This window comes from Salmo salar, chromosome 17 (genome assembly GCF_965601325.2).
Source record: "Salmo salar chromosome 17, fSalSal1, whole genome shotgun sequence".
NCBI lineage: Eukaryota > Metazoa > Chordata > Actinopteri > Salmoniformes > Salmonidae > Salmo > Salmo salar.
The window spans coordinates 18,927,056-18,941,160 of record NC_138307.1 but is presented as its reverse complement, the minus strand read 5'-3'; the positions used below and the strand labels follow the sequence as shown (position 1 = coordinate 18,941,160).

Below are 14,105 nucleotides of genomic sequence, written 5' to 3'. Positions count from 1 at the left end.
TCAGATCTAAACCTTTAACTTCAGCTCTCCTCATGAAACTATCAGATCTAAACCTTTCACTTCAGCTCTCCTCATGAAACTATCAGATCTAACTTCAGCTCTCCTCATGAAACTATCAGATCTAACTTCAACTCTCCTTATGAAACTATCAGATCTAACTTCAGCTCTCCTCATGAAACTATCAGATCTAACTTCAGCTCTCCTCATGAAACTATCAGATCTAACTTCAGCTCTCCTCATGAAACTATCAGATCTAACTTCAGCTCTACTCGCGAAACTATCAGATCTAACTTCATCTCCACTCGTGAAACTATCAGATCTAAACCTGTAACATCAGCTCTACTCATGAAACTATCAGATCTAAACCTTTAACTTCAGCTCTACTCATGAAACCATCAGATCTAAACCTTTAACTTCAGCTCTACTCATGAAACTATCAGATCTAAACCTATAACCTCAGCTCTGCTCATGAAACTATCAGATCTAAACCTTTAACTTCAGCTCTCCTCATGAAACTATCAGATCTAAACCTTTAACTTCAGCTTTCCTCGTTAAACTATCAGATCTAAACCTTTCACTTCAGCTCTCCTCATTAAACTATCAGATCTAAACCTTTAACTTCAGCTCTACTTGTGAAACTATCAGATCTAAATTCAGCTCTCCTCATGAAACTATCAGATCTAACTTCAGCTCTCCTCATGAAACTATCAGATCTAACTTCAGCTCTCCTCATGAAACTATCAGATCTAACTTCAGCTCTCCTCATGAAACTATCAGATCTAACCTTAGCTCTCCTCATGAAACTATCAGATCTAACTTCAGCTCTCCTCATGAAACTATCAGATCTAACTTCAGCTCTCCTCAATAAACTATCAGATCTAACTTCAGCTCTCCTCATGAAACTATCAGATCTAACTTCAGCTCTCCTCATGAAACTATCAGATCTAACTTCAGCTCTCCTCATGAAACTATCAGATCTAACTTCAGCTCTCCTCAATAAACTATCAGATCTAACTTCAGCTCTCCTCATGAAACTATCAGATCTAACTTCAGCTCTACTCGTGAAACTATCAGATCTAACTTCAGCCCTACTCGTGAAACTATCAGATCTAACTTCAGCTCACCTCATGAAACTATCAGATCTAACTTCAACTCTCCTTATGAAACTATCAGATCTAACTTCAGCTCTCCTCATGAAACTATCAGATCTAACTTCAGCTCTCCTCATGAAACTATCAGATCTAACTTCAGCTCTACTCATGAAACTATCAGAGCTAAACCTTTAACTTCAGCTCGACTCATGAAACTATCAGATCTAAACCTTTAACTTCAGCTCTTCTCATGAAACAATCAGATCTAACTTCAGCTCTCCTCATGAAACTATCAGATCTAAACCTTTAACTTCAGCTCTACTCATGAAACTATCAGATCTAAACCTTTAACTTCAGCTCTCCTCATGAAACTATCAGATCTAAACCTTTAACTTCAGCTCTCCTCATGAAACTATCAGATCTAATCCTTTAACTTCAGCTCTACTTGTGAAACTATCAGATCTAACTTCAGCTCTCCTCATGAAACTATCAGATCTAACATCAGCTCAGCTCATGAAACTATCAGATCTAAACCTTTAACTTCAGCTCCCCTCATGAAACAATCAGATCTAACTTCAGCTCTCCTCATGAAACTATCAGATCTAACTTCAGCTCTCCTCATGAAACTATCAGATCTAAACCTTTAACTTCAGCTCTCCTCATGAAACTATCAGATCTAAACCTTTAACTTCAGCTCTACTCATGAAACTATCAGATCTAAACCTTTAACTTCAGCTCTCCTCATGAAACTATCAGATCTAAACCTTTCACTTCAGCTCTCCTCATGAAACTATCAGATCTAACTTCAGCTCTCCTCATGAAACTATCAGATCTAACTTCAACTCTCCTTATGAAACTATCAGATCTAACTTCAGCTCTCCTCATGAAACTATCAGATCTAACTTCAGCTCTCCTCATGAAACTATCAGATCTAACTTCAGCTCTCCTCATGAAACTATCAGATCTAAACCTTTAACTTCAGCTCTCCTCATGAAACTATCAGATTTAACTTCAGCTCTCCTCATGAAACTATCAGATCTAAACCTTTAACTTCAGCTCTCCTCATGAAACTATCAGATCTAACTTCAGCTCACCTCATGAAACTATCAGATCTAACTTCAACTCTCCTTATGAAACTATGAGATCTAACTTCAGCTCTCCTCATGAAACTATCAGATCTAAACCTTTAACTTCAGCTCTCCTCATGAAACTATCAGATCTAACTTCAGCTCTCCTCATGAAACTATCAGATCTAACTTCAGCTCTACTCGCGAAACTATCAGATCTAACTTCATCTCCACTCGTGAAACTATCAGATCTAAACCTTTAACTTCAGCTCTCCTCATGAAACTATCAGATCTAAACCTTTAACTTCAGCTCTACTCATGAAACTATCAGATCTAAACCTTTAACTTCAGCTCTCCTCATGAAACTATCAGATCTAAACCTTTCAATTCAGCTCTCCTCATGAAACTATCAGATCTAAACCTTTAACTTCAGCTCTCCTCATGAAACTATCAGATCTAACTTCAGCTCTCCTCATGAAACTATCAGATCTAACTTCAACTCTCCTTATGAAACTATCAGATCTAACTTCAGCTCTCCTCATGAAACTATCAGATCTAACTTCAGCTCTCCTCATGAAACTATCAGATCTAACTTCAGCTCTCCTCATGAAACTATCAGATCTAAACCTTCCACTTCAGCTCTCCTCATGAAACTATCAGATCTAAACCTTTAACTTCAGCTCTCCTCATGAAACTATCAGATCTAACTTCAGCTCTCCTCATGAAACTATCAGATCTAACTTCAACTCTCCTTATGAAACTATCAGATCTAACTTCAGCTCTCCTCATGAAACTATCAGATCTAACTTCAGCTCTCCTCATGAAACTATCAGATCTAAACCTTTAACTTCAGCTCTCCTCATGAAACTATCAGATCTAAACCTTTAACTTCAGCTCTCCTCATGAAACTATCAGATCTAACTTCAGCTCTCCTCGTGAAACTATCAGATCTAAACCTTTAACTTCAGCTCTACTCATGAAACTATCAGATCTAAACCTTTAACTTCAGCTCTCCTCATGAAACTATCAGATCTAAACCTTTAACTTCAGCTCTCCTCATGAAACTATCAGATCTAATCCTTTAACTTCAGCTCTACTTGTGAAACTATCAGATCTAACTTCAGCTCTCCTCATGAAACTATCAGATCTAACTTCAGCTCAGCTCATGAAACTATCAGATCTAAACCTTTAACTTCAGCTCCCCTCATGAAACAATCAGATCTAACTTCAGCTCTCCTCATGAAACTATCAGATCTAACTTCAGCTCTCCTCATGAAACTATCAGATCTAAACCTTTAACTTCAGCTCTCCTCATGAAACTATCAGATCTAAACCTTTAACTTCAGCTCTACTCATGAAACTATCAGATCTAAACCTTTAACTTCAGCTCTCCTCATGAAACTATCAGATCTAAACCTTTCACTTCAGCTCTCCTCATGAAACTATCAGATCTAACTTCAGCTCTCCTCATGAAACTATCAGATCTAACTTCAACTCTCCTTATGAAACTATCAGATCTAACTTCAGCTCTCCTCATGAAACTATCAGATCTAACTTCAGCTCTCCTCATGAAACTATCAGATCTAACTTCAGCTCTCCTCATGAAACTATCAGATCTAAACCTTTAACTTCAGCTCTCCTCATGAAACTATCAGATTTAACTTCAGCTCTCCTCATGAAACTATCAGATCTAAACCTTTAACTTCAGCTCTCCTCATGAAACTATCAGATCTAACTTCAGCTCACCTCATGAAACTATCAGATCTAACTTCAACTCTCCTTATGAAACTATGAGATCTAACTTCAGCTCTCCTCATGAAACTATCAGATCTAAACATTTAACTTCAGCTCTCCTCATGAAACTATCAGATCTAACTTCAGCTCTCCTCATGAAACTATCAGATCTAACTTCAGCTCTACTCGCGAAACTATCAGATCTAACTTCATCTCCACTCGTGAAACTATCAGATCTAAACCTTTAACTTCATCTCCACTCGTGAAACTATCAGATCTAAACCTTTAACTTCAGCTCTACTCATGAAACTATCAGATCTAAACCTTTAACTTCAGCTCTCCTCATGAAACTATCAGATCTAAACCTTTCACTTCAGCTCTCCTCATGAAACTATCAGATCTAACTTCAGCTCTCCTCATGAAACTATCAGATCTAACTTCAACTCTCCTTATGAAACTATCAGATCTAACTTCAGCTCTCCTCATGAAACTATCAGATCTAACTTCAGCTCTCCTCATGAAACTATCAGATCTAACTTCAGCTCTCCTCATGAAACTATCAGATCTAAACCTTTAACTTCAGCTCTCCTCATGAAACTATCAGATTTAACTTCAGCTCTCCTCATGAAACTATCAGATCTAAACCTTTAACTTCAGCTCTCCTCATGAAACTATCAGATCTAACTTCAGCTCACCTCATGAAACTATCAGATCTAACTTCAACTCTCCTTATGAAACTATGAGATCTAACTTCAGCTCTCCTCATGAAACTATCAGATCTAAACATTTAACTTCAGCTCTCCTCATGAAACTATCAGATCTAACTTCAGCTCTCCTCATGAAACTATCAGATCTAACTTCAGCTCTACTCGCGAAACTATCAGATCTAACTTCATCTCCACTCGTGAAACTATCAGATCTAAACCTTTAACTTCAGCTCTCCTCATGAAACTATCAGATCTAAACCTTTAACTTCAGCTCTCCTCATGAAACTATCAGATCTAAACCTTTCACTTCAGCTCTCCTCATGAAACTATCAGATCTAAACCTTTAACTTCAGCTCTCCTCATGAAACTATCAGATCTAACTTCAGCTCTCCTCATGAAACTATCAGATCTAACTTCAACTCTCCTTATGAAACTATCAGATCTAACTTCAGCTCTCCTCATGAAACTATCAGATCTAACTTCAGCTCTCCTCATGAAACTATCAGATCTAACTTCAGCTCTCCTCATGAAACTATCAGATCTAAACCTTCCACTTCAGCTCTCCTCATGAAACTATCAGATCTAACTTCAGCTCTCCTCATGAAACTATCAGATCTAACTTCAACTCTCCTTATGAAACTATCAGATCTAACTTCAGCTCTCCTCATGAAACTATCAGATCTAACTTCAGCTCTCCTCATGAAACTATCAGATCTAAACCTTTAACTTCAGCTCTCCTCATGAAACTATCAGATCTAAACCTTTAACTTCAGCTCTCCTCATGAAACTATCAGATCTAACTTCAGCTCTCCTCGTGAAACTATCAGATCTAACTTCAGCTCTCCTCATGAAACTATCAGATCTAAACCTTTAACTTCAGCTCTCCTCATGAAACTATCAGATCTAAACCTTTAACTTCAGCTCTACTTGTGAAACTATCAGATCTAACTTCAGCTCTCCTCATGAAACTATCAGATCTAAACCTTTAACTTCAGCTCTCCTCATGAAACTATCAGATCTAACTTCAGCTCTCCTCATGAAACTATCAGATCTAACTTCAGCTCTCCTCATGAAACTATCAGATCTAACTTCAGCTCTCCTCATGAAACTATCAGATCTAACTTCAGCTCTCCTCGTGAAACTATCAGATCTAACTTCAGCTCTCCTTATGAAACTATCAGATCTTACTTCAGCTCTCCTCATGAAACTATCAGATCTAACTTCAGCTCTCCTTATGAAACTATCAGATCTAACTTCAGCTCTCCTCATGAAACTATCAGATCTAACTTCAGCTCTCCTCATGAAACTATCAGATCTAACTTCAGCTCTCCTCATGAAACTATCAGATCTAAACCTTTAACTTCAGCTCTACTTGTGAAACTATCAGATCTAACTTCAGCTCTCCTCATGAAACTATCAGATCTAACTTCAGCTCTCCTCATGAAACTATCAGATCTAACTTCAGCTCTCCTCATGAAACTATCAGATCTAACTTCAGCTCCCTGCATGAAACTCTTTGTGCTCTCAGAGTCCTTTGCAGAACAGAGGGCAGAAGTCAACTGGAATCAGGTGTGAGACATGCACAAAAACACACACACACACACTTATACATCCATAAATACACACACACACACACACACACACACACACACACACACACACACACACCACACACACACACACACACACACACACACACACACACACACACATTATTTTGTTTTCATCTATTAGATAATCCCAACTGTCTCCAACTGTAATATACTGATTCCAGCCTCACGGAGGAAACCTGAGAAGGTCTGAGTCTATTAAAAACCACACACACACACACACACACACACACACACACACACACACACACACACACACACACACACACACACACACACACACACACACACACACACACACACACACACACACGGGCAGGGTCAGGACCCCACTCTAAGGGGGCCCCGTTCCTGCAGTACACTCTGTTCCACCGATCCACAGAGGTGGGCCTGGGCTTTGCAACGTCAACAGAGCTGCAGCTCCATTGTTTTTACTTTGTTGTCCGGTCCACTGCTTGAATTAATACAGCAGACAAAAGGGACGAGTGGCTTCCTTGCTTTTTTAATAGCTGATGCTTGTCAAATTCCCAGAACAGCACAAAGGAGAGAAGGTTCATGTCTGACAGTCTAGACTCTAGTCAACTGAGCAGATGGGCCATGGATGGAGAAGGGGAGACTGGATAGGTCAAACCAATACCCTTTCATGGTTCAAATGATCCCTTTAACTATCCCCTTTAATCTCAATTTGACTTATTGTGTAATAAATGAATATTACCTCACTCTAGGGCCAGCATAGTGATAATGATACTGTATTTCCCTGTGTTTATGTGTATATATAATGTATCACCTTCACAATTGACTGTACAGTCGTGGCCAAAAGTTTTGAGAATGACACAAATATTAATTTTCACAAAGTCTGCTGCCTCAGTTTGTATGATGGTAATTTGCATATACTCCAGAATGTTATGAAGAGTGATCAGATGAATTGCAATTAATTGCAAAGTCCCTCTTTGCCATGCAAATGAACTGAATCCCCCAAAAACATTTCCACTGCATTTCAGCCCTGCCACAAAAGGACCAGCTGACATCATGTCAGTGATTCTCTCGTTAACACAGGTGTGTGTTGACGAGGACAAGGCTGGAGATCACTCTGTCATGCTGATTGAGTTTGAATAACAGACTGGAAGCTTCAAACGGAGGGTGGTGCTTGGAATCATTGTTCTTCCTCTGTCAACCATGGTTACCTGCAAGGAAACACGTGCCGTCATCATTGCTTTGCAGAAAAAGGGCTTCACAGACAAGGAAATTGCTGCCAGTAAGATTGCACCTAAATTAACCATTTATTGGATCATCAAGAACTTCAAGGAGAGCGGTTCAATTGTTGTGAAGAAGGCTTCAGGGCGCCCAAGAAAGTCCAGCAAGCGCCAGGACCGTCTCCTAAAGTTGATTCAGCTGCGGGATCGGGACACCACCAGTACAGAGTTTGCTCAGGAATGTCAGCAGGCAGGTGTGAGTGCATCTGCACGTACAGTGAGGCGAAGACTTTTGGAGGATGGCCTGGTGTCAAGAAGGGCAGCAAAGAAGCCACTTCTCTCCAGGAAAAACATCAGGGACAGACTGATATTCTGCAAAAGGTACAGGGATTGGACTGCTGAGGACTGGGGTAAAGTCATTTTCTCTGATGAATCCCCTTTCTGATTGTTTGGGGCATCCAGAAAAAAGCTGGTCCGGAGAAGACAAGGCGAGCGCTACCATCAGTCCTGTGTCATGCCAACAGTAAAGCATCCTGAGACCATTCATGTGTGGGGTTGCTTCTCAGCCAAGGGAGTGGGCTCCCTCACAATTTTGCCTAAGAACACAGCCATGAATAAAGAATGGTACCAACACATCCTCCGAGAGCAACTTCTCCCAACCATCCAGGAAAAGTTTGGTGATGAACAATGCCTTTTCCAGCATGATGGAGCACCTTGCCATAAGGCAAAAGTGATAACTAAGTGGCTAGGGGAAAAAACATCGATATTTTGGGTCCATGGCCAGGAAACTCCCCAGACCTTAATCCCATTGAGAACTTGTGGTCAATCCTCAAGAGGTGGGTGGACAAACAAAAACCCACAAATTCTGACAATCTCCAAGCATTGATTATGCAAGAATGGGCTGCCATCAGTCAGGATGTGGCCCAGAAGTTAATTGACAGCATGCCAGGGAGGATACAGAGGTCTTGAAAAAGAAGGGTCAACACTGCAAATATTGACTCTTTGCATCAACTTCATGTAATTGTCAATAAAAGCCTTTGACGCTTATGAAATGCTTGTAATTATACTTCAGTATTGCATAGTAACATCTGACAAAATATCTAAAGACACTGAAGCAGCAAACTTTGTGAAAATTAATATTTGTGTCATTCTCAAAACTTATGGCCACGACTGTACAGTAAAGCACTTTGGGGAGCTGTAGTTAAAAAGAGCCAGCTCCATAACTGCTTCCCATTATCCTTTACAAGGCCTGCTAGGACTCTCCTCCTAGAATCACACAGTCAGCACAGAGCAAGTGTGTTTACCTCACAGCCAGGCTATCTGGCCTGAGAGGCTCCTCCACAGCGTGAAGCTAGCTGGGGCTGGGCAGGTCTTGACACGTAGACACTGGCTGCACCCAGCCAGGCATCTATCCACCCCTGAACTGACTGACTGCAGGCTAAACCTGGGACTCTGGATGCGTCCCAAACAACACTATATCCCTATATGACTCTGGTCTAAAGTAGTGCACTATATAAGGAAAAGGGAGTATTTTGCCATTTGGGACACACACACAGAGAGACAGGGAGACGGAGGCAAGCCAGAGCCCATCGAACCTGCAGGGCAGCGCGGACAATTACGGCACACACATACAGAGAATAGAGAGAGAAGGGAGAGAGATCGTGCCCATCTTTCCCATTCCTTTGGGATTGAGGCCTGTAGACGTGACCTTGACATTAGACCAATTTTGAGGTCTGAAAAGACCAGATTAACTTTGAAGAGTGAACATATCCACATCTCCTTTATTAACAGAGACGATAGGACACCAGATTCAGGTTGCATTTCCAGGACTTTCAATAAATTCTCTGGTTTGCCCGAAATCCCGGTTTGAGGCTCCCCCAGAGTCAGGGGGGAATAATCAGGATATCCAGAATCCTCCAACCAGGATTTCTAGAAAACCAGTGAATTTATTGAAAGATGAAAATGAATTTTGCAACCCTACACCAGACATGTGATCCAAGTCATGGCACCAATGTAACAAGTCAACTGGCCTTGATACACAAACCACCATCATACGGGGATCAATTCCTAAGACAGTAGCTCTGCCTGCAGCCATCGGGCTGGCCATGAACAACAGATCTTGGGTGATTGTAGCAGCCAAATGCATTGGCCTCCTTCTGTACACACATACCCAGCATTTAACTCTCCTTCAACTCCATTATCTTCGGTGAAGAAACATCAAACATGGCAAAGCCAGCCCTATCCCCTGCAAAGCCCTTTCACAGGTCCCCTTCCAACCCCACTCAGCTCAGTAACATTTCAGACATAGCTTGTGTTTTCTACAAGCACTGAAGAGAGAGAGAGAGAGAGAGAGAGAGAGAGAGAGAGAGAGAGGAGAGAGAGAGAGAGAGAGAGAGAGAGAGAGAGAGAGAGAGAGAGAGAGAGAGAGAGAGAGAGAGAGAGAGAGAGAGAGAGAGAGAGAGAGAGAGAGAGAGAGAGAGAGAGAGAGAGAGAGAGCAAGCGGGAGAAAGAAAGAAAGCAAGCGGGAGAGAGAAAGAATGAAAGGGAGAGGGAGAGAAAAGCAGAGTGAGAGAGAGAAAGAGAAAGGGAGCAGGTTTATTCTGGAACGTGTCTGAGGCACACCGAGAATCTAAGCATGGCTTCGGGTGAAGTTGCAGCCCCAGGGGTGGATGGCAGTGATGCCTGTGTTTTAGAGAAGCAGGAGGGATTATCAGGGGCTATTTCGGGCCTGCGGGCACCGTCTAGAGGGCTGGGCACCCCGGCAGTGGACCCATGCAGGTACAGATGAATACCCCTCGTTAGGGAGCCGTGTTATTTCACCGCCCAGTTGCAGCCAGATGGTCAGGATTTTCCTTGTAAAGCTTTGAGAGTTTTTTTTGTTGGTCTTTTGTTGGGTTGGGGGTGGGGTAACCCTCTCTCTGTTGGATAAGTGGCAGCCCAACGATGTGATCCTGATGGGAGGATGAGTGATGAACCTTGGTGTGTCTCAAATAGCACCCTATTTAGTTAACCTTTATTTTAGCAGGGTCTCTTTTGCAAAGGAGTGCACTACTTTTGACAAGGGCCCATTATAGGGAACCATTTGGGACGCTACCCTTCTCTTAAATACATTTTTTTAATAGTATGTTTTTGTATTAGCGTGATGTATTATTGACTATGACATGTCTTTACGTAATAATATGATATACTCCCCGTCTGCCTGTTGTGGAATCAATCTCGCCCCAACGTCTCTGTTTACATCATTCTCTGACGCATCACAGTAGACCGACTATAGTTGTACCACGTGATATTGACATTGAGGGGTTACAGTCTAGGCGTAGTCTGGTGGGCTAATATAGATGCCCATCCACCACAGGGTTCAGGTAAGGAGGAGACACGGGGTGCACCACCATATCAAGTCTTCCATGGATGAAAGGCTACATGCCAGTCATGCATTAAGGCCTGTATAGCATGAGATGAGTAGCATGAAGGAATGCATATAGGGTGCTCTGCATTTCCCAGTGATCCAATCTTGGAGAATGCAGAACACGTTTTCCTTGGTTATAACGTGTGTTCACATATTAACAGTAAGAAGGAAGCTTTATGCGACAACTCATTGCATTTGTGTGTATTACGTGTGTTCTGCCAGATGAGAAAGACAGGTAAGTTAAGTGATGATTATTTTGATACATGAGCGGATGTGACTGTTAACCAATGCGTTTTAGTTTGACTTATAAACTGATCCAATAAACTCCTCACAAACTCTTTATTAAACAAGCCCTTTATTACACAAGCCCTTTATTAAACAAGCCCTTTATTAAACAAGCCCTTTATTAAACAAGCCCTTAATTAAAGTGAAGTGTTACTGCTATTAATTATCCCAAGGTTTACTCCGTTTCAACAAGCAGGAAATGTGATGTAGCTAGGCTACCATGGCCTGAGTGTCATAGATTGTGGTTTCGCACGTCGGCCTATTTAGACAATGAAAACGTGTAGGAAACGTGTGTAACCTGGGCTGCTTTTTGCATAATCTCGTGGACACACCAGATTTTGTCCAGAAGTTTATATCACTCCATATACTGGGATGCTTAAACCTGCAAGAAAGTGGTTAATAAGGGACTGTTTGAAAGGGAGTCATATAAACATTGCCTCATTTTTTTTTTACAGGTAACATACTGTGAATTCTGTATGAAGTACATTATAGAAATGTATAACCCAGGTATACATTATAGTACTGTGTAACCCAGGTGTACATTATAGTACTGTGTAACCCAGGTGAACATAATAGTACTGTGTAACCAAGGTGTACATTATAGTAAAGTGTAACTCATGTGTACATAATAGTACTCTGTAACCCAGGTGTACATTATAGTACTGTATAACCCAGGTGAACATAAAATTACTGTGTAACCCAGGGTTACATAATAGCACTGTGTAACCCAGGTGTACATAATAGTACTGAATAACCTAGGTGAACATAAAATTACTGTGTAACCCAGGTGTACATTATAGTACTGTATAACCTAGGTGAACATAAAATTACTGTGTAACCCAGGAGTACATAATATCACTGTGTAACCCAGGTGTACATTATAGTACTGTATAACTCAGGTGTACATAATAGTACTGTGTAACCCAGGTGAACATAAAATTACTGTGTAACCCAGGAGTACATAATAGCACTGTGTAACCCAGGTGTACATTATAGTACTGTGTAACCCAGGTGTACATTATAGTACTGTGTAACCCAGGTGTACATTATAGTACTGTGTAACCCAGGTGTACATGATAGTACTGTGTAACTCAGGTGTACATAATAGTACTGTGTAACCCAGGTGTACATGATAGTACTGTGTAACCCAGGTGTAACCCATCCCTTATATGCCAGGCTGTGAATACATAGAAACAGTCAGAGTAGAAGATAAACAGTTTGAGCAGAGAAATATAGGATGGCATCATGGCAAATTCACTGTACTGTAGGCTAGGACTGTGGAATCTGGCTGTAGCAAAGCAGACTGCAAGTAGCTATTTCAGGAAGAGTTCCACCATAGAAATAGTATTAGAACACCACTACCTCCTAAGACCCAACTTATCTCTGGCTACATGTGCATGTGTAGGTTACTCCACGTGCATTTCTAGTGCTACTGTCTGTGGTGACCTGGCCCTAATCCATTTGAACTTTTCAGGAATCACAGGTTCTCTTTTGTAATCTAATCAAATGTTACATTTGGCAGATGGGATCATTGACATTCGGTTTAGTAGAAATCACACCATACTGAACAAGCTTCAACAAACACTCCATGACTAGTTGACAGTTGTTGTGGTCAAAGTACAAAGTCCAATTTGCCAATCAATGCGGCATTATTTATTTCTCTCTCCTCTCTCATGTTATCCAATTAAATAGGAATGTTTTGGGATTTCTGTGTAAAACACAAGCTGGGAATGTCATTTCAGGGTATAATCAAGCATACAGTATGTCTTACAGTATAGGCTTGCTTATACAGTGTAAGATGTGTTATACAGGAATAATATTGTTTGGTAAGGGGGTCTATTGGATTGCAGCAAGGGCCCAATAAGTCAACACATGGAGGTCAATAAGTCAAACTAGTCCAGTGCAGTTCTGGTTGTTGCTGGAGACTGATGGATGATACTACCTGCAAACGTTTCTTTCATTTGTGATTAGGACATAAAGCCAAATATGGGCTTATATCATTTGCAGCTCAATTCGGTACATATTATAGGCAAAAGTACCTTGATAAAATTGTGTTATAAAAGTGTTATAACTGTGTAATAACAAAATGTCAAATAAATAGGCGTTTTAGAGCGGGTTAATTACAGTTTAAATGTTTCTATGAGCAAATGGACGCCAAAATCATTAGCTTAGACTGCTGCGAATTAAATCAATCACAATATGGTCCATGGTAAGGGCTGTAAGACATCCCAATGATAGTGCAATTATTCATTAACGCCTACTAATGATCATACTTCCCGAACTTCCTCTCTGTTCCATTATAACATTGTAAATGTATCAAGCTTGTTGAAACTGACCGCTAAATTGCTCCCGGTGCTCCTGGCTCCCCGTGGGCTCGGTGACCACTTTGTGTCCGCACAGCCCCAGCCCCTGGACCAGCTGCTCGAGAGGCAGATCGGAGTCCGGCTTCGGGTAACACCGGAGCCCACTGGAGCATCTCGGGGTGTACACGCCGCATAACTCGCCCTCTTGCCGGGCGCACACCGGGCAACAACCGCAGCCCGGTTCGCGCACTATCTCTGCACAGGTCTCGGTGAGCTTCGGGCACGCAGCCTGACGTTCGGCGGTGCAACTCGGGCAACGGAAGACCATCTCCGCGAAAGAAGCGCCCACGAAAGCCACCGACAGCAGCAGCAAGCTGCAGCCTGAATACGATATCATTCTCGGCATGGAACTTCTTGTCATTTAGTGAGGCGCTGGAACGCAACTCCAGGTAAAATAACTGTGCATGCGAACAGGTGAAGCCAGCGGCTGGGTTGAGTTCTGCAGGGTCCTACCAACGGCAGGATTAACTGACAGCTCGTCAGACCAGTGGTGCGTATGGAAGAGCAGCAGGCAAACCCTAACAGGCAATTTTGTGCTATGACGAAAATATTATATAGCCTCTTAAGTGTTCATGCACAAGTATACCTAAGACCAGTCCAAATAACTTGTTATTTTGTAGTCAACTTACATTATGGTACTCAGCCAGGT

The 14,105-nt window shown here is 41.5% G+C and overlaps 1 protein-coding gene across 1 annotated transcript in view; it reads right to left on the bottom strand.

Annotated features, from left to right (window-relative positions):
- Window positions 1-13,793, bottom strand: part of igfbp-2a (IGF binding protein 2) — a gene marked incomplete at its 3' end in the record, with an annotated part of 203,887 nt that extends 190,094 nt beyond the window's left edge. Inside the window, 1 exon segment of the mRNA NM_001123625.1 lies at window positions 13,430-13,793. Coding sequence (NP_001117097.1) covers window positions 13,430-13,793 — 364 coding nt within the window.
- Window positions 13,794-14,105: the final 312 nt, after the last annotated feature.